Below are 21,819 nucleotides of genomic sequence, written 5' to 3'. Positions count from 1 at the left end.
AAAAAGGTTCATTTCTCTTGTTTTTTCTAAACACTAAATTAACTGTAATTCGCCGCTGGCCCTTAGTGTGGCAGCAGAACTCAGGTCTTGAACGGGGATCCAGCTCAGCCTCTCGTGTTTTCCTGCCCTCGTCGCTGGGCTGGCCCATCGAAGATGGCTCGCGATAGGAGCGAGGGATAGGCGGGGCGATGTGCCGTGAGCTTTGGACTCACGTCATGTCTCGGCCTGGAGGCGGGACTTTCAGGCTTGTTTTGGTCCTCGGCGGACCAATGGGAGGCTGCCGTGCGCTCTCGAGGCCAACGAGCTGCCGCTCGGGTCACGTCGCTGCCGCGAACTTCCGCTCCAAAGCGTCGGCCCTTCCGCTCCTCTGTGTTTTTCTGGGCTCCGTGATGCACTGAGCAGTCACGCATCGCACTTTTCTCCCATCTCTGAGCCCGGTTGTGTAACACGTGCGCGCTCTGCAGTGCCTACGTCGGGGGAAGTGGGAGCGAGGCAACGCCGCGTTCCGTGCTCGCGGACATACTGTCTCACATTTCTCTGAATCAAACACCTGGCCACGTGCGTGTCAAAAGCACAACATGTCTGACTACGCACTATTTAAAAATACTCCACAGTCAAGCCTTTAGCTGTGAGTGTGTGTAAATAATCCCGTTGTCAAGGCAAGTCCAACGTTAATGAGCCAACACTATAAATATGCTTTGAAATGTTTAAAAAAAACAAACAAACAAGTAAAAGTAAAAGTCCAATAAATTAAATCAATAGTTCAGTTGGAAATTAATTATATATGGCTGGCAACTACAACAGCAATATTAATTCACACTCCTACCACAACCACAAATAATAACAATGACAACAATAATAATGATAATAATAATTTAGAGCCCCGGCTCTGGATTTTTAGAAATGAATTATTAAAACTTATTTGAGTCGAAACGACGCGGAAAATCAGTCTTCATCATCTCTGAGTGACCAAAACCGTTCACGTTTATTCTCGTTGGCGCAGGCAAACAACATTCTGTATAACCTATAAGCCTCTGCGCTTTGAATTAGGAGGAGAAAATATATATGTATAGGTGAAATCCCTATGTGCGAGAGTAACCTACAGTATATTAGTCTATTTGCTTGGCATTAATGGGATAAGACACAATGCATCAAGCTGGCACACTGAACCAAAAACAGGATAGAAATAGTCATATGACCGGCTAACTCAGCTGGGGAAGCCGGCTACAGCTGCGGGAGCTGGAGCTCTGGATAAGGACTGATTTGGTCTCACGTATGACAGAAAAAGCCAGTAAGACTGAACCATATTTAATAAATGCAGCCAAAGCAAGCGTGCTGGGGTGATGGGGGTTTGGGGCTTAGCCACTCAAAAAGAAAACCTTCTGAAAAAGAAAAAAAAACAACAACAGTATTCGCACTCTGCTATCACATATTCATCGACACTAAACGAAGTGACAAACCGGGGACGGAGCGACATTTTCTCGGGCACGCACTACATTTTTTTTTTTTTTTTTTTACCAGAACAGAACTTGCAGCGAAAGTTAGAATTAATATTAAAATCTCTTAAGTCAAAACCACAATGCACCTTAAAGTAATAACGTATTAACTTCCCGATAACTGTTTTAATATATTAGTTTGATAATTCTTCATTTTCGCGGAAAGCGTTCAGAAACGGTAGAGCTGTAATCAAAGACATACAGCGATTCCCACTGGGATTCCAGATTTTGTCATGTATGCAAACTTTTTTTTTTCAAAGAATAAAAAATTGAGAGAAACATTAGTAGCACAAAACAGACCGATGCTCGACCGTCGCCGTTAAAACCAACCAGCCCCAACCGACAAGTATAAACATTTAGGGAGTCACGTTGACCAAACCGATTGTCCCTTCTCCTCTTTCGTATATTTACGTTTTACGCGTACAACAGCAGCATCTCCGTAACCGCAACATATTCAGGCAACGTAAATATTAGAGCGCTTTACTGAAAGGGTGAGTCGCATTAAAACGCATCTCGGGACCGTATGGATTTCACGTTTCACATCTAATTATGGATAAAAGATCAAATAAGACAAGATAAGATGAAACAAAAGCTCCAAATACATTTGGAGGAGGGAAAAAAAAAAGTTAATCCGGGTGTCCTCCAAAATTAAATGTTCCTGTGATCGTTGTAATATTTATGATCCTGTTTTCGATGCACGGTCGCAGCAAGATTGTTTGAGTAAAAGGTGGAATTTGAGAGTTTTGCATGTTTAATAAAATAAAAGGAGGTTTTCCACACTTTGCACCTGTCGTGTTTATTACGGCTGACTAGAGTCAAAGACAAAATATTTAGATAATCATACAATGGCATTGTAACATTGTTATTACTATTATTATGATGACTATTATTAGTGTATTATTACACTATGTCCACTTGAGTGAGTCCCGAAGTCGTCGCTAGATGGCGATGTCCGCCTATATTTCAGCACAGACCAGCCTCAACCGACTGATTCCCTCTTTTCCCAGAGGCAAACAGGGGTCTACAACACATTGTCAAAATAGTTGAATTTCAAAAATAAAAATGGTAAAAGGCATTTCTGCTTAAAGATAATCGCGACAAATCCGGGAAAGAGCCACTATTAGACACCTTGACTGTTTTAACCTAACCTAATTTGTCAAATGGAGCGAGAGTACGGGCCTTAAAGAGGATTTTAAATTCATGTGAAGCAACAATGGAGGGGTCGTTTCTTCCAAAAGATGAAGTGGCTGAATGCAAACGTTAAAACTGAGCTAATTTTCAACATAACTTCCACATAAAAATCAACAAAGTCCATATTTTATTGGAACGGACTTTAAACACCGACATAATGGACGCACACACAAATAACCTGGATATCATGCCGGAATTTACTTTATATACAACCACATGAATACGCACACATTATAAAAGTTATGATTGATATGAACACATACCCCGAACGATTATCTAAGCATTATAATAAGAATTGCACCATGGATTGGATAATGAATGAGAGCACGGATTCGTATGATAAGACTAAACTTCATACAAGCTAAGCATGTGAGTAGGTTTTAAAAGGAAGGCAGGAGAGATTAATATTTAACATCCCCAAGGTCCAAATCCGTTACACCGTCACTTCCTGTGAATCTTTGCCTTTTATCGCTCTCGTTAAACTTGCAGATAAAAGGCGTAGCTCGGTGGCGCACACCTTTCTGAGCTGGGGTCAGTTTTCCTGCGTTGAAAGTGAGCATGCCAGAAAACAAAAACAAAAAAAGGAAAAAAAAAGTCACATATACTGCAGCTACATATTTTCTCTTTTCCTTCCACTTGACTCCTTAAACAATATTAAACAACAAGTGGCAGGGAATGGAGGGTCCAGCATTCATGGCCACCCGAAATTTGGTTCCAGAGGCTCCGGGAAATCATTTGGCAACATACAAATAAAATAAAATCATGTTCAGTTAGGAAGGAGTTTTGTTATTCCAATCCATGAGTCCAAGTGTGTGTGTGTGTGTGTGTGTGTGTGTGTGTGTGTGTGTGTGGTAGTAGTTGATCTCCCACTGATACTGTCCGTAATAAAAAAAAATATATATATATATAAAAAAAACCAACTAGCTGATGGTTTTCAATTTGTTGACAATTTTCTTCTCCTTTACGCGTCTGTTCTGAAACCATATTGTGACCTGTCTCTCAGACAGGTTGGTCTGGGCTGATATCCTCCTCCTTTTGTCCTTCGTGATAAATTTATTGGCGGCGTACTCGCGCTCGAGTTCCTTCAGTTGCACCTTGGTGTATGGCACGCGTTTCTTTCTTCCACGTCGATAAGAGCCAGAGTCTCCCCCGGCGTGGGACACTGCGTCTGAGGGGAAAGAGACAGAAGGAGCTGTCATGAGCTGCCTCTCAACAAGTGGTTCTGCCCCACAGTCCCTCTCACCGTGATATCGGAACTCCAAGAAATAAAATTCTGTTCTGAACTGAGGCCCCAACTTTCCGCTCGACCTCAAATAAAATTAAATACTTTAGGATTTGCTGTGTAGAATTAAGAGTTAAATCCCTAAAACAATTGGAAAGGTGTTGGCTATTGTATGATGACAACAGCTGATAATATTTACCAGGAAATGTGTTAGAATATTTTATTGTAACATAAGGAATCATCTCAGCGGGTAGTGGTTTTTTCACTTTTGTTGTGTAAACCAAATATTTTAAGGCTGACTCCATACACGATTTCACTTTTTTTTTTAATTGTAAACACATTCTCATTCTGTTGTGCTGCTTGTTTTGCAGCTAGACACAGTAACTGGCATTACACACACTCCATTCCCTACAATGGGTATCCCTGTTGGCTGTGTAGTAACTCACTAGCCTGTCAAAGAGCTCTGCCATGTAAAGGCTGGACTCCCAGGGATGTATCCTACCTGGTATGGAGGACTTCCACATGTGTCCGGGCTGGGGCTGCTCCTTGGCGCAGTAAACCTGGCCGTTCCAGCCGTTGGCGGCGAGAGTCCACGGTTGGTAGCTCTCCATAGGTAGCAGGGACTCATGTCTGGCCTCTGACGGCGCACTGATAGTTGGCACCACGGGGACGTCCAGGTAACTCGGTACAGGTTGGTATGGGCCTGAAGGGTAGGTCGGATAAAAAGCGAATTCCTTTGCCCGAGAGGTGAAGTCGTCGCCCGACGCGGATGTGTCCATGTATTTCTCTCCATACGCGGAGGGAGGCTGCGCTCCGCACGATTTTATGCTGCTGTGATGCGACATTCTGCACGGGTAATAACTGCTGCCGAAGTACCCATATGGCAGGGAGGCGCTGGACGAATTCGGAGCTGCAGAGCACGGGCTGCACTGTTTGACCGGCTCGCCCATACCGGAGGTGGGCACGTCGCTGGAGGAGTACGCCGTGCTGGGTGCCAGGGACGCGGGGTGCGCCATCAGATTCCTGCACTGGTTCGCAGCAAAGTTGCCACCAGCGAAACCCTCCATGTTCTTGCTCACTTCATCGGAACCTCCGCCGTTGTCGTAGAGGAACATCACCGACGGGTCGACCCAGCGCGGACGGAGAAGCAGTGACGTTGTCATAGCACGGCATCCAACATTGAAGCTTCTGGCTCTTTTTTAAAAAGCCCAGAGACTGAAAAAAGGAGATACTGGTTCCCAGAGAGTAAAGCCACTCTGACGCGCACAAGAGCGCCGAGGCGGCGCCCCCATTGGTCCAGATGTTGTCACGTGAGCGGGCTATGCAAAGAGGACGGTAAACATCACCGTCGGTACGGATAATTAAATGGAGAAAAATGCGGCGAAGTAAGGTGACCGTACCTATGAAGGGATTGCGCTTTTGTCCTGTCTGCTTCATTTCAGATGGCGATTGTGCAATAACTGTTAAAAAAGTAAGATCCACGTTAGTGCAGGTTTTTTATCCATAATGATAGGTTACATTTCGGAATCCCTGGTGCTTATAAATGTGATCCTATTTGCTTTACAAGGCCGCTTTTTATATGAACTTTTAAAGGAATTGATCATTTAACAGTGGTCGGGAATTACCGAGGACGGCTATGATTCAACACACGTGACCGATTTGCGTAGCCTGTGGCCTTCACGGACTCGCACCGAGCAGCCTTTGTCTGCGTTGCAGGAGGACCTGGGTGTCATTACACAGCCGCTGACCAGGGGAGATCCCCCATTTATAAAACCAGAATGCTGCAGTGTGTTGTATTCCGATGTTGCACACGATCCCACAAGGGATTAAAAACACACCCCTGTTGATAGACAGAGACACCGTGTAGTATGTTATATACTTGTCTGTCCGTGGTGTGCACAAACAGAGCATTCCCTACGGGATTCAGAATTACTATAGAAAAGTATAGGGAGTCCGCATATTTCCAAGTGTTTCAAGTTATGCACGCACATAGTTCTGGGCAACACATTCATAGAAAAAGGGGCCTCCTTAAAATCGCTCTCAAGCAGTTTTGGGTATTAAAAAAAAGGACAATCGAGCGTACCGTCACGTTTAAAGGGGAATATTGCAGACACTCGACTTCCGACATGTTAACAATATGCAAAGACAGAATAAAGCTCTCGACTCGGCAGTGCGAGCGTTGTTGTTACATAGGAGGCAGACGCGGCTGGAGGCCAAGGTCAAGTTGAAAGTTGCTGTCTAGCCACGCAGCCCGTCGGGCTATTCGGGCTTTGAAGGAACCGTCTGAGCTCTTGAAAAGAGCGGAAGAAGGGTGAGAATTCCTGTCCCATTGAAAGCTATTGGAGGACATTAACTTTTACTATCATTTTGTGTTCTCCACCGTTTAGTCTCACGAACTAGTCTGTACCCGCTTCACTTGGGTGGGTACGTCCCCGGCGCTGGAAATATAAAGAGGAATGTTGGTCTGTTTGTTTGGGTTTTTTTTTCTTGTTTTTTTTTTTGCAGATCTCCTGGGGGTGTTTTTGGCAGATAAGTGTGAAAATGATGTTGATCTCTGAAAAGGGACGGGATAGACGTGTCGTGTGTGTGTGTGTGTGTGTGTGTGTGTCTGGTCTGCTGCTTTGTGTTTACGACCAATGGCTCCTTCTCTATTCTGTGTTGGAGGAAATGGACCTGGTGGAGCTTTCACTAGATTGGTTACCAGAGTTTCAAACTCCAGCATGAGCCTTGACCTAATTGGGCGCATTCGTGCCGGTCTGTTATCTGCAATAAGAGGGTAAAAATCAAGTAAACAGAAGCTGCCACTCAAGGGGACGTAAAACACGGACGCAGACGTTTGATTTCCAGCCTTTACACGTGCAATGGTTCGTGCAAAGTCTAAAAAAGCTTATTTGGCCTCATCCGCCTCCTCTGATACATCAGCAGCTAAACTTCCACGCTGTAAATGTCAGCAGGAAGTTGAATAAAATATTTTTAATTTACACAGCGCGCTTGGTAAAACAATATACAAATATTACAAAATAAACGATTTCAATGTCACAAACTAACTGATAGTGATATAGGCAACTCAGTTTTATAATATTCTGAAACATTGTGGCTTTGCTGTTGTAGGCCTGACGGCACTGAAAGAAGGAGACAATACTGTGGAACAATACTGTGCACTTAAAATGGAACTACGTGGAGTTCATTGTTTGGATTTTTTTTGTTATTTGATTGACAATGTGCGGCCTCTGATTCCAATAAGAGAAAATAAGAGTTTTAATCGTATCGAAAGACGGATTAAAGTGGTTATTTAAAAAAAGAATGCTTTTTCAAATAAAATCCATTCAACATGGGCTTGTACGCTTTAGCATTGCTCGTTTTTTGTAACTAGTGAATGATAATCAAGCGAAAATGCAAGAATAGAAAACAAATAGGCCACAGTTCGTCAATTAAAATGAGAAATTCCTTTCTGCATTTGAATCACAGGGCCTCCGCCCGTTCAAATGGTCTTCTTATTTAAAGGCTTTAGAGGATTTGACAGGCACAATTCCCTCCTTCACGCGCAATCAAATCAAGAGAGATCATATGCAATAGTCTCAATAAAATGAGTGAGTTGCTGCACTGTTTCCACAGTTTCACGTGGCGGACGTGGGAAGGGCCTCGTGGGGAACATGGAGGGTAGTCTGGATCCGTCCTGACGTTGTCATAAGAAAGGTTAATTGAATCATTCAGTCGCAACATGTCGCAACAGCCACGAGTCATGGAGTGACTGGCCAACAAGGCCTAGTCTGTTGCGCGCTGGCCTGTGACGGTCTCTTCAGCGTAGGCAAATCCAGCTTCAACACCAACTATAGTTGGCGTTCATCTGTAACCGTCCCAAACGCTGCGGCGGTCACGTTATATGTCAAGTTACATTTCACATCTGGCTGGATCTGGCAGCCATCATATCAGCACTTTTGTCTGTGAATATGCTGCAGCGAGCTGGTGTTTTCTGGGGGGTTTTTTTTTGGTTTTTTTAAATTGTGGATCATTTGTGTTTATCTTTGCCCTTTGATTCTTTGTGGCACGTTTTAGCAGGCACAGCAGCCCTGCGTCCTCGCCAGGGTGGCCGCCGGCGCGCACACGTGGTCATTCCGGACATGAAACATCCCAAAAGTACAATGAGCACGCACTCTACAGGAGGGGCGCACACATTGTCCCTCCAAATAGACGCACATTCCGCCACGGACTTCCACTTCAACATTGTGTGACGAGGAACTCCCGTTGAAATCACTGATTCGTTGCTAATTTAGCATTAAATTCGTGTTAAACCATCTGTGGGAAGCACACAGAAAATGGCAGTGACCAGCCTGAAGCACGATTTCAATACTATTTCGAGTAAGTTCAGGTGGAGATCCCTTGGTTACCTTGAAGAAAAAAATCCTGATTTGGGTATGGAACCCTCTGATCCCTCTGAGGGATCCTTGGAGGGACCAGGACTCCTCTGTGGGACTTAGCAGCACTGCCTGGAGGCTTTTTCTCCGAGGTCATGATCAAGGTCCAACCCCCTTTGTTTGTGCTGGTATACAAATAAACGCAGCCCGGGTAGAGAAAGAGCACTTTTATTCCAAGGGCCTCGGCGCCTGAAGCCCGGGTAAAGCAGGGACGGGTCTAAATAAAACATTTACGCTCAGCTATAAATTTCTACCGTTTATAGCATAAATGAATGTTACTAAACGGAGCTGGTAATACGAAGGACGTACAGTCAGATTTCAGTCTCGTTGATGACACGTGCTTGAAGTAGACGGCTGTCAAAACGTTGTCAAAACATAACAGCCAGTATGTTTTTGCGGCCAAAGCAGTGAACCGCAGGGCGGTCACACACTTGACTTTTCCTTATTTTTCTGGACGGTCGCCCGCGGTGTGATTATGAGGGATTGCATGAAAAACAAGGAAAAACGGCTCCCCCCTCCGTTTTCGGACGCCCGCTGGAAGCCACCTATGGGTCTGCATTTAAAGTGGGAGGCTTCACTCCCAAGGTGTTCCTGGTGTGTGCGCCTTTGACTGACATGTTTGCCGCAAGTTTCGGTCTGTTTCAGTTTCTCCGGCAGAAGTCTTAAAAGTTGCGTTAACTGCCTGCTAAAGCTATGGCCTGTGAGCCGCACGTGAAATCCTTTATTGGCATCCAGGAATCTCAGTAAATATAAAAGGTCTGCAGTTTGTTCCACTGAACGTTTAGCCGGTGCTCGGTTCCACATATGTTGTATTTTGGCTGGCAGCTGCAGGGCGATGGCCTTTAATGGAGCATCCCCTCCAACAAGTGGGGGAAAAAATTGTAGCTACTTTTTAAATGCCATCATTCAGGCAATAGTCTGCCTGAGAATAACCAGGCTGTCAAGAGACTTTTATATTCATATTAACATAAGATAAGCACTTTTCTTTATTCTCTCGAGAGAGTGGTACTATTGGCGCAATCGTCGCCTCATTAGTATTAGTATAACTGACTATTAGTATAAGTATTATTGCCGTTTGTAATGTTTTTGGTAATTACCTTCGTCGCCATCAAGATACAAACCACTATTTTGGGCCTCTGACTTTATGCATTCAGCATTTTTAATATAAAGCCGAAATGAAAAAGAAAAAAAAAAAACATTTGAGCTTTAGTAGCCGTTTGCACCACAAATATAAGCTGCAAATAAACTACGTTAAACTTTATTACTTCGTGCGTCAAATAAGCCAGTGCGGTGGGGTTAAACGCTTTAAACCTGTGCTGTTTCAGATATTGTTTTTGTTTCCCTGTTGGAAAAAGAATACGAATACTGCGAACTCGTGGCGCCGCTTGCATTTATATGAGCTCATTACATATTGTAATGAGCTCAGTTTAGCTGCTCAACCTTTAAAGATCAACCAATAGTCAAAATATGTAAGGAAGAAAAAAAAAAAAAAGCCAGCTCTGATCAGTCCAAGCAACTCATTTGGAAACATTTGTGTTTATTTTGAAACTCCCTGTCGAAGTTGGCACAATTAAACAAAGATCGCCTAAATGAAGATTTTTGCGTGATTTGAATTAATTACCTTTTTATTTAAAAAAAAAAAAAGGCTTAATGTACTTATGAATATGCAGTCTATGGTCTCATAAGTTGTGTTTTTTATCTTCACAAAACGCATTTATGATTTATGTTTTGCGGTTGATAATTTTCATAAAAATATTCTTCGTTAAATTATTGCTGTACTCTGATTTATTTATTCATAACGCAACGGGCTCATAGCCGGCAACGGTGTGTTCAAGATTCAAACGTGTTTGCCAACCCCTTGTAGTCTAACGGAGTCCATCCGAATTAATGGACACGCAAAAAAAACAAAAAACAAAAAACAAACAAACAAACAAAAAAAAACACCCTGAACTGATTTAGACAAACTCGGTGAAAAAAAAAAAAATCTACATTTTCACGGCAGTAACCTCCATTTCCCGTAAAATCCCGTTTACAATAGTCAACTGTGGTGTGGCAAATGCTGTAACCCGCAGGTCTGTGGGAGAGATTGAAAAGCTACGATTCAGAAACCCGGAGCGCAGTTGACGGTCGGGGCTATCTGCAACACACCTTCAGTCTCATGCAAATCAGCTGGGTGCCATCTGAACGTTGCACCGCGCCCACACAACAGCGGCGCCCGTGAAACTGCAGAGGGTAGTCCCAGAAATCCGAAGAGAAACGCCAGAGTGTCCATTATTACCAGCTAAACACTGCTGGACAACATAAGGCGCACGGTAATGGAGGCATCTACCTCCAACTGGAACTGATGACAGCAACACACTAAAAATAAAAGCCCATTTGCAACCAGGCGGACTTGTAAATATCACCTCTCTCAAAGATGCCAGAGAGGCACAGACTGGCCTGAAGAACTACATGCACTCTTGTGAAACATCAGGGCTTTGCACCTGGTGTGTTGCCTTGCTACTGCTGTATGGTGGTAAGCCAGACCCCATGATGCCCCCCCCCCCTTTAATGGGGTAATACAGGCCTCATCTCAGTGGCCCGCTAATCCCTTGGTGTAACTGCACAGGGTTTGCAGGATGAAGCGGGGAAGAGCGATTAAAAAGCGGGTCTCACAGCGCTTACAGCTGGATAGTCATCGGGGCATGTTTCGCTCCAAGGTCAGCGAGTTAACTCTCTGGTAGCTGCGTCACTCTGTTCCAAGGCCAAGTCGAAGCAAGGGAGACGGGAGGGGCCACGATAATGAAGGAGAGGCTAGAATTTAATTTCCTCCAGGTCCTGACTCCTTCTGCAGAACGCGGTGCACCTCAGCCAGCGGCAGACTGAACATCTACCAAACCCATTCGTGCGCTATTCTCTCACACTCCGAAACACTTCTTTTGTGTGTGTGTGTGTGTGTGTGTGTGTGTGTGTGTGTGTGTGTGTGTGTGTGTGTGTGTGTGTGTGTGTGCGCGCGTGCGCGTGTTAAAAGCAACTATTCTGGCAGGTCTGCTCTGCCAGGGCCATGGATTGGATTACATGCGTACTGCGCAGGCTCCATGGTCAAGTTCAAGTTGGGCTGGCTAGTAAAACTGAGGGGCGCATTCTGCAGTGTCTGCCGCGGGGGGCGCTCCCCCTCTTTGATCTCCCCTTGCAAAACTAGACACTGACGCGGAGCTGAGACTGCAGGCCAGTTCTCTATTCTTCTGCCACCAGGAAGGCCCAGGTATGCTCTAAAGATGAGCCGCGGAGGCACTGCGTGGTCATTTTCTTCGCGTGAACGAGGGAAAACGGTTCCGCGATCAGCAAACTCTCCAAACCCATCCACTGTCTTCCGCTATCTAAAACACACAGTCTTAAGTGGCACTACTGTAAACCCGCAAGGTCATTCATCTGTTGCGCAAAACCCTTTTCTAAGTCTTATCTCCGGATGATCACAAGATCTCATCTGCCCTGGCCAAGACCCATTGCATAACTCCTGGAAAGTAGCACAACAATGGGATCTTTGCCACCTTCGGGTCCACTAAAACACTACATGGTATCCCATCCTTACGGTTTTAGAAGAAAGTAGACGTAAACCAACCGCGTCTCTAAAACCAAGGAGAATTTTCAGTCGACCAAAGAGTCTGCATCTGAACGAAGCCTCGCATGTGACCAGATTAACTAATAGCCGCCTTGTGCAGCCTACATTTCAATACACAAACAAACCCCGACTATACAAGAGAAAGAAAACAGATAGAACAGAAAAATGCGCAGGATTAACTAATGCATCAGTTTGTGTATACATAATTTTAACTAAACCCAGTGGAGGCATTATGAGTCACCAGGTCCATAAGTGAGAAGTTTTGTCTCTGTGCCACAAGACTCAAACGAAACGAATCAAAATTGCCTTTTCTTTCTGACTCAAGGAGATATTTATAGTTCAACTGAGAAGTTCCTTCAGTCTGGCACAGATAGAGGCTTATAGATAGCGATAGATAGATAGATAGATAGATAGATAGATAGATAGATAGATAGATAGATAGATAGATATAGACAGACAGAGGGTTAAAGATAGAGATCGACATAGATATTCGATTTTTTTTTTTTTTTTGATTGTTATACTAACATACTCGGATGTTATAGTTTGGTTAGTTTTTCAAACTGTCAAAAGCAGAGTATTCAGAGTGGGGGAGGAGAGAGAGAGAGAGAGGTTAACTTTTTTCCCTTGCCAGGCCAGATGAAAGAGTCGGGGGAGAAAGCCAAAGGAATTTCCCTCACTCCTCTGCTGCCGGGCTGGGGGAGGGGGCGGCCGCCGCTCGGGGCCTTTTCCCTCTTTCGGACAGGCGAGGGCGCACAAGGACAACGGAGGCTACTGAAGCTCCGTGCTCTGCAGCCTACCTCCCTTTCCCTCCGGTGAGACCACATGTGACTCCACCTCTTCAGACAATATCATCGCAATCCAAGCACACTACCCTGGCGACATGCCCTGCAGCTGCAGATCTCAGGTCAGATCAAAAACGCTAAAATAAATGAATAAATAAAACAGATTTTTTTTTTTTTAAACGTCTTTGTCGGGGCGTCAGGTGTGGTCAGGTCCCTGTAATGTCATTTACAGCAGAACTGGCAACCTTGCTGAAACAGAAATATCTGGGGACAGAGTGGTGCAATGTCCCCATAATTAGTAAAATAAGTTAGTGTCATCAGGTGCAGATCTTCAAAATATTACCAATAAAAGGGAACAGTGTGGTCGTAATCTCACTAGTTTCGAATTCTAGCTCCAAAATACACTTTGTATTGTTTATGTTCTAATGTGCGCTTCCGTTTACATCGCTGAAGCATATGGGATGTAATCTAGAGTCACTTAGACCGAAAAGAGAACCTCTGTCATAGTCAGTGGCCCCCACATCGTTGTTGTATGGCTTGCCAAGTGGGAATACTGACGACGTGAACTTGCCCACGTCGCGAAGAGGCATCCACATCAGAAAACATCCAGTGGAGAGTCTGTAAACTGCGCCCTTCACGGTTAAACGTCCAGCGTAGAAGGCAACTGATTTTGCTGCAACCGTGTTCAGTCCGCATTAGGCCCGTGCTCCCCCCGCAGGCACAGGAAGTTCAGATGTGGTAGTAGTAAGTCAGTCATCCCGTCCACGGCCCCGGGAGAAAACACCAGCCCTCTCTGGCATTAGGCCTTGCTTCATCATTGCCCATTGACTTTTCACTTAAAGACTGCATACAACTGCACCAGAGAGCCGAAAAACGGACACCACCCCGAACGACTGTAGAGCAACACCCGACACTGCTCTTCGCTGAAGCACTGTCACGACACCAGTCCCTGTTTTATATTTCCTGACTAAATGTGAATAAGTGAAACCGGTATCTATGAATTTCTTCGAAATTCTATATTTACTCAAAATATACCACACTTACATTCATATATATTATATGGACATACATGGTAATATTAGGCTTTATAGCTGTTTAAGAGGCAGAAATAAAACACTTCAAAGATTTCTGCCTGGCTGTCTCTGTTCCATGCTCTGCTGACTTTTAAGACTTCATGTCAAATGGCTTTTTATCTAAACTGACCACTTGGGCTTGACCTTTGAGGACTTAACTTGACTCCACTTAAGGTGAGAAAGAGGCGCGACAGATGAGGGGGGTGGAAGGAGGAGGGGCTCGCCAAATGCGAGTAAATAATTCTTTTTGAGTAATTTTTTTTTTTGCAAAAAATATAACAATTCCGTGCCACAGTACTCGTAATCACGTAATATGAGCCCCATTTAAAGTGTATTTAAAAATTTGACCTGAAAAATCGGCATTGGAATATTATTAGCGACCCCCCCCCGCCTTAATTTTTGGTGAATTTTATATTCTCAAAGAATAATTAAATATATGGAAGAGCTTCAAAAAAACCCCGATAGACAGACAGCTACAGATAGATGGTGTTTGTTGTACCCTCTGACAACCCCCCCACCTCCAACTCGACGCTGCCATTGCTCCTTCTGTTTACCCACATATGCAATCAATGCGTGTCGTCATCGGGGGGGACCATCATGACGACCGGCCTATTAAGAATGACAGCTCTGGGGAAAGAAAGAAAGAGAGAGAGAGGGTAAATGGTGATCCCTCCCAGAGCTCCCTCTCCGCACTCTGGGGCGCTCTTCTCTCGGGGTCAGACCGAATTGCATCCCCTCTTTTCCAGAAGACTCTCCTCCTTGGGACTCACCAACCCCCCCTTCCCCACCCGCCCACCGCCACAACAACAACACACGCACCCCCCCCCCTCCAACCTGAAAATCATCGCCTTGGCTTTGACGGCTCGCACTCTCCCGCGAAGTCGAGGATTCTCCAAGTCGCGCTTGTGATGGAAAGCAGAGAGGAGATGGTGATGCTGGCGGAGGGAGGCCAGCTCGGCAAGAGCGGTTCCAATTTGTCGGAAGCCGTCGGGAACCCCGCGCGAGAACCGCAGGGGAAGCCGAGCCGCAGGAGCTGTCTGAGCCCCGGCGCTGCGCCCTACTCCCGGGACAGGACCGAGCTGCTGGTGGAGGAGAGCGCACGGAGGAGTATGTGCGCCGACATGAGACCCGTTGGCACGTCCTCCTCCGGAGAGAGGCACCGGACTGATCATCCCCACAAAGACGGCAGCAGCTCGGACACGGAGTCGGACTTCTACGAGGAAATCGATGTCAGCTGCACGCCTGAAAGCATGGACTACCCAACCGCTAAAGGTAGGTCTGGGAGCTTCATGGCGCTGCAGGTTTTCTGTCATTGCACGGTGGTGTTAAAGGAAACTGGTTGAACGCCAACGGCTGAATTACGCCAGTCAAATATGTCACATGTAGCCAGGACGTATTCAAAAATGACGTTTATCCTACACGGAAATTTGAAGTGGAATCGAAAATGTGAATCTGTGCTCAAGGAAACACAGTTTAGCCCCAATAACGCAGTAAAATACAGTAGAACTGCAGCCGATTGCTGCACAGCTGTTCTGTCAGATGATCAGTGTGGCTGGAAACACGCTGGAGGGTGGCCCCCACAGTCTCAGCGGGCATTTCCCCCTCTGAGCCGGACAAGGTGTCAGTAGTACAGCGAATCCGCCTATATGTGTATATACTGCGTGAGGAAGAATGCGGGGTTTTACGTAAACCCCAAGCTAAAACGTGGAGGGAGGCCACTAACAAAAATTTCTGGGAAATTTCTTTCAACGTCTAAGGTGCAAACTCTTGAGACCGTTTGCAGCAAATGTGTTACAGCCTATAACGAAATTATATGTACAAATATTATTAATGCGCGTGTAAATATCTGGAGTAATTTGTAGTTGCTGTTTGCCACAAACCAAAAGGGATGGCAAGAAGACTATCCAAGGAAACCCACGTAAATTAATTATTCACCATTTTAGTGAACTAAAATGATGGTTCGACGTATAAATACACTCTGGAATACGATGGTAAAAATAAAAATCATCAGCAGGTAGGTGTTAAAACTTAACAAGATGAGATCCTGAGCCTCCTGAGTTAAATGTCAGGAAGGCCCTTAATATTGAAAGAGACCCGGTGCCGGTGAAATATCGGAAAATAGGCTGCCAGGCTTCAAATGCCAACTCTTAGGAAAACAGCTTATTAAACATGAAACGAATGAAAAATGAAACGTCTCGATGCGTCTTTGTTCCATTTAAAATCACTCTGCAAAATGGGTTTTGCTCTGTATATTAATTCTATCTAAATTATTCTGCATACTGACGCAGGCAGAAATGGAGATTCTCCGGGTCACCCCAGCGATACCGGTGCTGACCCGAGCAAGACCATCCCAGGTCCGGGCTCTCTGTCCTACGCAGCGGACCAGATTCGCCGGTACCGGACGGCGTTCACCCGGGAGCAGATCGCGCGGCTGGAGAAGGAGTTTTACCGGGAGAACTACGTGTCCAGGCCGCGGAGGTGCGAACTGGCGGCCGCCTTAAATCTACCTGAAACCACCATCAAGGTAAGAGAACTTGACCCCGAGGGAGCAGAGCTGGAATCAGGCCTCTGTGGGGTGAATACATGCTCATTATGTGCCTCGGTATCTATACTTATTTACTAAAACTGGAGAGCTGCAAACTGTTGTGTTTAAATAACTGATTCCCAAAAGTCATTTTTTTATGGAAAATTAATTCCAAAAAACAAAAATACAGACATACAAAAAAAAAAAAAAAACACCATACAGCATAAAGTAAGATAAAGGCGAAGAATATTCTAAATCAAATGCTGAAAAGAGACTAAACCCTCCAGACTGACCGTCTACTGGTAGCAGAGGCCTGAAGCTTAATTTTATTTTATTTTTTTCAAACGGTCCAAGAACAAATACAAACTGCAATTCATTTCGCCGAGGGAATTTAGGGAAATTTGACTGTAACGAAACAAAACCTCACTGCAACCCAAATCCAAATTTGTGCGTAAAAGCGGAACTACAGCACGAGCTGCTCTTTTTTAAAACTGGTTTGTCTCTCTATAAACCGGGGTTGTGGTTGATATTTGACCCGGTGTGTCTCTGTCCCAGGTGTGGTTTCAAAACCGCAGGATGAAAGACAAGCGCCAGCGTCTGGCCATGACTTGGCCTCACCCCGCCGACCCGGCCTTCTACACCTACATGATGAGCCACGCGGCGGCCACGGGGAACCTGCCCTACCCCTTCCCATCCCACCTGCCGCTGCCTTACTACTCCCACCTGGGCGTCGGAGGCGGCACGGCTCCGGCCGCCACCGCTTTCTCCAACCCCCTGCGCTCCCTCGACAGTTTCCGGATGCTGTCTCACCCTTACCAGAGGCCGGAGCTCCTGTGCGCCTTCAGACACCCCTCCCTGTACCCGGGCCCGACCCACGGCCTCGGTCCCGGTGGAAGCCCCTGCTCCTGCCTGGCCTGTCACTCCAGTCAATCCAACGGCATCTCAACCAGGCCCTCCGGCTCGGACTTCGCTTGCTCCCCAACTAGCAGGACTGACGCTTTTGTCACTTTCACGCCTTCGGTGCTCAGCAAATCCTCATCTGTAACATTAGACCAGAGGGAAGAAGTGCCTCTGACCAGATAAGACCAAAACGAGCAACTCTTGTTCTAGATAAACCTTTACCATAAGCTTTTTAACCTAACATATTACCTGATCAGGACTGAAACAGCATGAGGAGGTAGCCTGTAAGCAGTGAACGCCAGCTTAAACTTGGGCAGAGATAATTAGTCAGATCTTCAGCTATGTGACGCACAACAGATCTTCAATAACTGAAAAGAAATAAACAAACAATAATAATAATCCCATTGCAGAGCCAGGAAAGTGGGCTGAAATAGGACGGCATGGACACAAACCAGATTTGGTTCTTAGAAGATTAAGTTGATGCGAGAGAGAGGAGGGGAAGCAGTGAAACGTTTAAATCTCCGTGGTGGACGGCGCTGAGGTTTTTATCACGACTTGTCCCTTTACGCGTCCGGATCGACCTACATGTATTGTTAGTTACGCGAGAATGACGCTCTCCATCTCTCTTTTTGACAAGGAGATTTTGTTAACAGGCTGCCGCCGTCTCATTATAAGGCAGCTCTCCACACCGGGGCCCTCTCTCCACGGCGGCCCGGGCCGAAATGTGCAAATGCTAGTAAAATGAGTAAGTGATGTATATGTACGACCCGGTGAATTCCGAATTAATGAAAGTACCAGGGAGGGATCGGTGCAGCCAAAAGGTAACAAGGCGCCAGGGGAACGGATTACTACAGCCCGCACGGTCTGACTAGAGGGGGGGCAGAAGAGGATGGAGAGAGAGAGAGAAAGAGGACAATCAAAATGGGGAAAAAAATCATGATAAAAGTGAACATTTGCTGCCATTAAACACTTCCTCCTCCAGTTTTTTCCCTTTACGACATATAAAGAGCCAGTTTTTAGATCTGATGAAAAATGTGATCAATTTCTGCCTCTTAAATAGGCCTCTTAAAATATTTTCCCTCGCTTTGCACTGCTACCGTGGCACCAGTTTAGTGGCATTTCGTGGAGAGAGCGGACTAACAAGTGACTGATTATGATCTAGTTTATTCTTTTTTTTTTTTTTTTGGTGGTTCTTTAGTTTTGTTTTGGTTTTTGGCTGGGTTGTCATCAACGTCTGATTTGCAATAAACACTGTCAAAGAATCAATGGAGCCCATGGAGTGTCTGTCTTCTGAACACCTTTGTGATTTGTTTTAAACGGCCAAGGGTCCGAATGTGGATTTTTCTAAAATCTAAATGTGACTTTAATCCGAGACAAGGAAATAAATTCAGACACAAACAAACCCCTCCATTCAGGTCATCTTTTTTTTGTTGTTGTTGTTACTTGGTTTAGCACAAGTAGCCTGTTAAGGATTTTCTATAATCACGATCGGTCTAACACCCCCACCATTCCCCGCCAATACACTAATTTTGTTCTCAATTGGGCCGCTGTCAAAACACCAGAGTGCGCCCCCATCCCTCCTGATGGGACCGCTAGATTGACCGTGACAGTTAAATGGTCCCCGGGCTCCGTTAACGCCACTCATATTTTCTCGTCGACCATTTAATAGAAACGACAGAGTTAGTTGTCCGAAGATATTAGAAATGCGAAGAGATCGATGATTCAGAGGGGGCTCCGCCACCCGCCAGCGGGATCTTAATTGGCGGAAATTAAAAGAGTTTTGTGAGTGTAATAGGATTGGTGAGCTGCTGTGGCCCGCAGAGACACACACACACACACACACACAAATCACGTTTTAAAAAGGGGGTTTATGTCCTAGATGGGATAGATAAGAAGTTATTGCTCTGATGCCTGGCATTTAGCCCGAAGGCGAGTTGCGTGATTGTGGCTATAATGTAACAAGCACGGCTGCAAAAATAAATAAATAAAATAAGATCTTAGATGGAATACTGTCCTCCAGCCTGTACACTAACGAATAACTGCCACAGCACATTCATCTTCGCAAGTTACCCTTTCCACGAGGACACAACATGGAAAACCAGACACCAAAAATGTCCGACAAAGTCGGTAGATTTTCATTCTCCTTTGGTGCGAGGCAAAACGTTCATAATCAGACAGGGCTGCGCTCATACACCGTACCGGTGAGCCCCCCCCCCCTCCAGTACTGGCGTTTGATTGATGGCCTTATTAACTGGAGTTCTTGTAAGTGTGACCGAGCTGATTAAAATGCATATGTTTGGAATAATGCACCGTTTAAGCCGCCCGGGTCGGGGCGAAACCACGAGGCAGATTTATGTAAACTATCAGCCAGTGTCTTTAAGCCTGATAGGGACACGGGTCATGCAGGAAAATGGCTTTGGTTTATGCATGATAAAATCGCGCCATAAAACAAAGATGAACTGATCAAAGGGTAGCTGCGCATTCAGAAGGCGCAGTCGCTCCAAAAGTCGGTTTTCACCGCGGATTATTTTTGAAACAGGCTGGAAAACTCGGAGCTTGATTTTCACTTGGTTACAACACGGGAGGAGCAGCGCTATACGATCATCCTCTAAACCCCGCGTCACAACTGTGCCAGAATGACACATTAAAGTGAGGCAAATTACAGCCACGTTTACCCAGCCACGCATATGGGTCTCCATCTCCCCTCACGGCATAAACTCTACGGCTGAATCCTCGGCGGCCTAATCCGGCATCAACGTGCCATTTAATCGCCGGAAGATTGGGTATGACTGAGCCTCAAGATATGATGGGCTCATAGACTGCGCGCATAACAGCAATTACATCAGCCTTATAAGATCCTATTAGTGCGAATTGGCTCAGGGCTCCCCAGCTCCCACATCTAGCACAAAGCATTTTCATAGGGGCGGTGCTGTGCAGCTGTCCACCGGCAGCAAATTCAAAAAAAAAAAAAAAAAAAACCAAATGGATCTGTGGCTGCTGCTGCTACTGCTGCTTAAATTGGATTACATCCTAATTTACAGGCCCTTGTCGTAACGCAAGGGGCTGGCGGAGGCGTGCACGGACCAATCACACAGTAATGATGATGAATGGGAGATTAATGCGCATACAAGAAAGACAATTTAAGCCTTCATCTGTTTAAATGGCCTTCCAATATCATTTGGTAACGGAGGTCACGTTAAATCAATTGGGGGGCGCGTGAAAGTCGTTTTCGGCTGCGTCTTTATCAACATTATTTACGGTGCACCGGAGGCGGCTATATGCGGCAGGGAAATGGACCGGCTGCTACGTGCTTGTATACGAGAGCAACAAAAACGGAGCAGGATGGGTTCGGGATGGGGAGATGCTTCTCGAGGTCGCTGTACACAGCCATGCTTTAAAAAAGACAAAACCCAAAGAAAACCCAAAGAAAAAAAAATACCCTGTGGACTGAGGATAGAAGGTTTAATCCAGATAAACTCACAATGTTGGGTTTTTTGAAACAGAGGTTCTGTATAAAATGGCCGCCCGTTGAAGGAAGGGCAGGATTTGAAGGGGGGGAAAAAGGCAAAACAAACAAACAGTGAGAAAAACTTAAGGCATTCAGGACTCTACGCATATTGGTGTTGTTACCAACGACAAAATCCAGCATATCTGGTTTGTGTTATGGTTCATTTACTGCGGGGAATTCAATCATTTATCCGACCGCACCGGACTTCACGCAGAGCAGATACGGTAGCTACACACCGGGTTTGAAATGTCCCCCCATTAGCACAAAGTGGTTCATTTTCATAGGTAGTGCGCTAACGAAGACCAACCACATCCTCCGTGGACATCCATCTATGTTCAACACTATGTGGCAACGCGTTAGTTTATTTGGTAGGCCTACACCCTAAAACCGTTCCTTGGGAGGCCAGACCAGGCCTTAGCTCCTCCACAAGAAGGAACCTTTACCTCATTTCAATGCATTGATGTAAATCGGGAGTTAGGAGGGGAAAAAGAACATAATAAAGAGAAATATGTGCTTACACAGGCAGAGGCTGTCGATTGCCCATTGGCGGCTGCAACTTCACATGATAGCAACTTTTTTTTTGAAATTCTCCGAGGAGACACGGAACGAGACTTCCGTGGAACAAAGCGCCTGGCTGGTTTTTATAGCTCCCTGCTGCAGGTGAGAAATTGGGAAATACCACGCAGGTGGAACAGAAAGCACTAAAAGAATAAATATTACCGCGAAACCAGCTCCAAATACGCATGTTTTACGTCAAAATAAATAGTTACGGAAAGAGAAATTCATTTAAGTGATGCAGTGACACACCGTAACGAAAATAATAACACAAATCGATGCTGTTCCTGCCCCGTGCTCCCCTCCTCATTCATATGGTCTGCTCCTGGAGCTTTTAACCAGGTGCGCGGCCGTTCTCCAGCCTTTTGCCCCCGCGTCGCGCTACCCGGAACAGGAGCGCGCGTAATGCGACAACGGTTTGTGTGTTTTTCTCCACACGGTCACTTTGCTCGCAATACGAGTGGCAGGCCTTTTGTTCATTTCTCAAAACGACGAGCTAGTTACCGCGTGCAACATCAAACCGTAAAATAATCCATCTCTTTGTACAGTTAC

At 45.5% G+C, this 21,819-nt stretch overlaps 2 protein-coding genes across 14 annotated transcripts in view; one reads left to right on the top strand and one right to left on the bottom strand.

The window, feature by feature from the left end:
• Positions 1-21,329, bottom strand: part of LOC120786631 (homeobox protein Hox-A13a) — a 29,857-nt gene extending 8,528 nt beyond the window's left edge. The window contains exons 1-7 of one of the 11 annotated variants that reach the window (XM_040122179.1): positions 21,231-21,329; positions 17,454-17,572; positions 17,121-17,343; positions 14,339-14,407; positions 5,310-5,369; positions 4,412-5,228; positions 2,798-3,855 (exon numbers count right to left, since the gene is read on the bottom strand). In XM_040122179.1, coding sequence (XP_039978113.1) covers positions 3,608-3,855; positions 4,412-5,072 — 909 coding nt within the window. In that variant the 5' untranslated portion in view covers positions 5,073-5,228; positions 5,310-5,369; positions 14,339-14,407; ... (1 more) ...; positions 17,454-17,572; positions 21,231-21,329 and the 3' untranslated portion in view covers positions 2,798-3,607. Of the gene's footprint in view, positions 1-2,797; positions 3,856-4,411; positions 5,229-5,309; positions 5,370-5,534; positions 5,750-14,338; positions 14,408-17,120; positions 17,344-17,453; positions 17,573-17,999; positions 18,073-21,230 lie in introns of those variants that run through there. The other 10 variants (XM_040122178.1, XM_040122177.1, XM_040122183.1 and 7 more) reach the window with 10 other exon arrangements.
• On the top strand, positions 14,674-17,450 carry evx1 (even-skipped homeobox 1). 3 transcript variants are annotated; one of them, XM_040122174.1, is made up of 4 exons: positions 14,674-14,728; positions 14,765-15,052; positions 16,069-16,304; positions 16,860-17,450. In XM_040122174.1, exons 1-4 carry the CDS (start codon positions 14,689-14,691, stop codon positions 17,385-17,387), a joined length of 1,092 nt encoding a protein of 363 aa, XP_039978108.1. In that variant the 5' UTR covers positions 14,674-14,688; the 3' UTR covers positions 17,388-17,450. The 3 variants fall into 3 exon arrangements, with proteins under 3 accessions (XP_039978108.1, XP_039978110.1, XP_039978109.1); XM_040122176.1 differs by having other exon boundaries at positions 14,689-15,052; positions 16,159-16,304; XM_040122175.1 differs by having other exon boundaries at positions 14,689-15,052.
• Positions 21,330-21,819: the final 490 nt, after the last annotated feature.

Source organism: Xiphias gladius, chromosome 24, assembly GCF_016859285.1.
Source record: "Xiphias gladius isolate SHS-SW01 ecotype Sanya breed wild chromosome 24, ASM1685928v1, whole genome shotgun sequence".
Lineage (NCBI taxonomy): Eukaryota > Metazoa > Chordata > Actinopteri > Istiophoriformes > Xiphiidae > Xiphias > Xiphias gladius.
This window is presented reverse-complemented; position numbering and strand designations above follow the sequence as displayed.

Bases quoted from the DNA above. Each gene is read 5' to 3' on its own strand.
- evx1 (XM_040122175.1), top strand. From the start codon at position 14,689: ATGGAAAGCAGAGAGGAGATGGTGATGCTGGCGGAGGGAGGCCAGCTC. The intron at 15,053-16,068 runs GTAGGTCTGGGA...ATACTGACGCAG, and splicing joins GGACTACCCAACCGCTAAAG to GCAGAAATGGAGATTCTCCG. The intron at 16,305-16,859 runs GTAAGAGAACTT...TCTCTGTCCCAG, and splicing joins TACCTGAAACCACCATCAAG to GTGTGGTTTCAAAACCGCAG.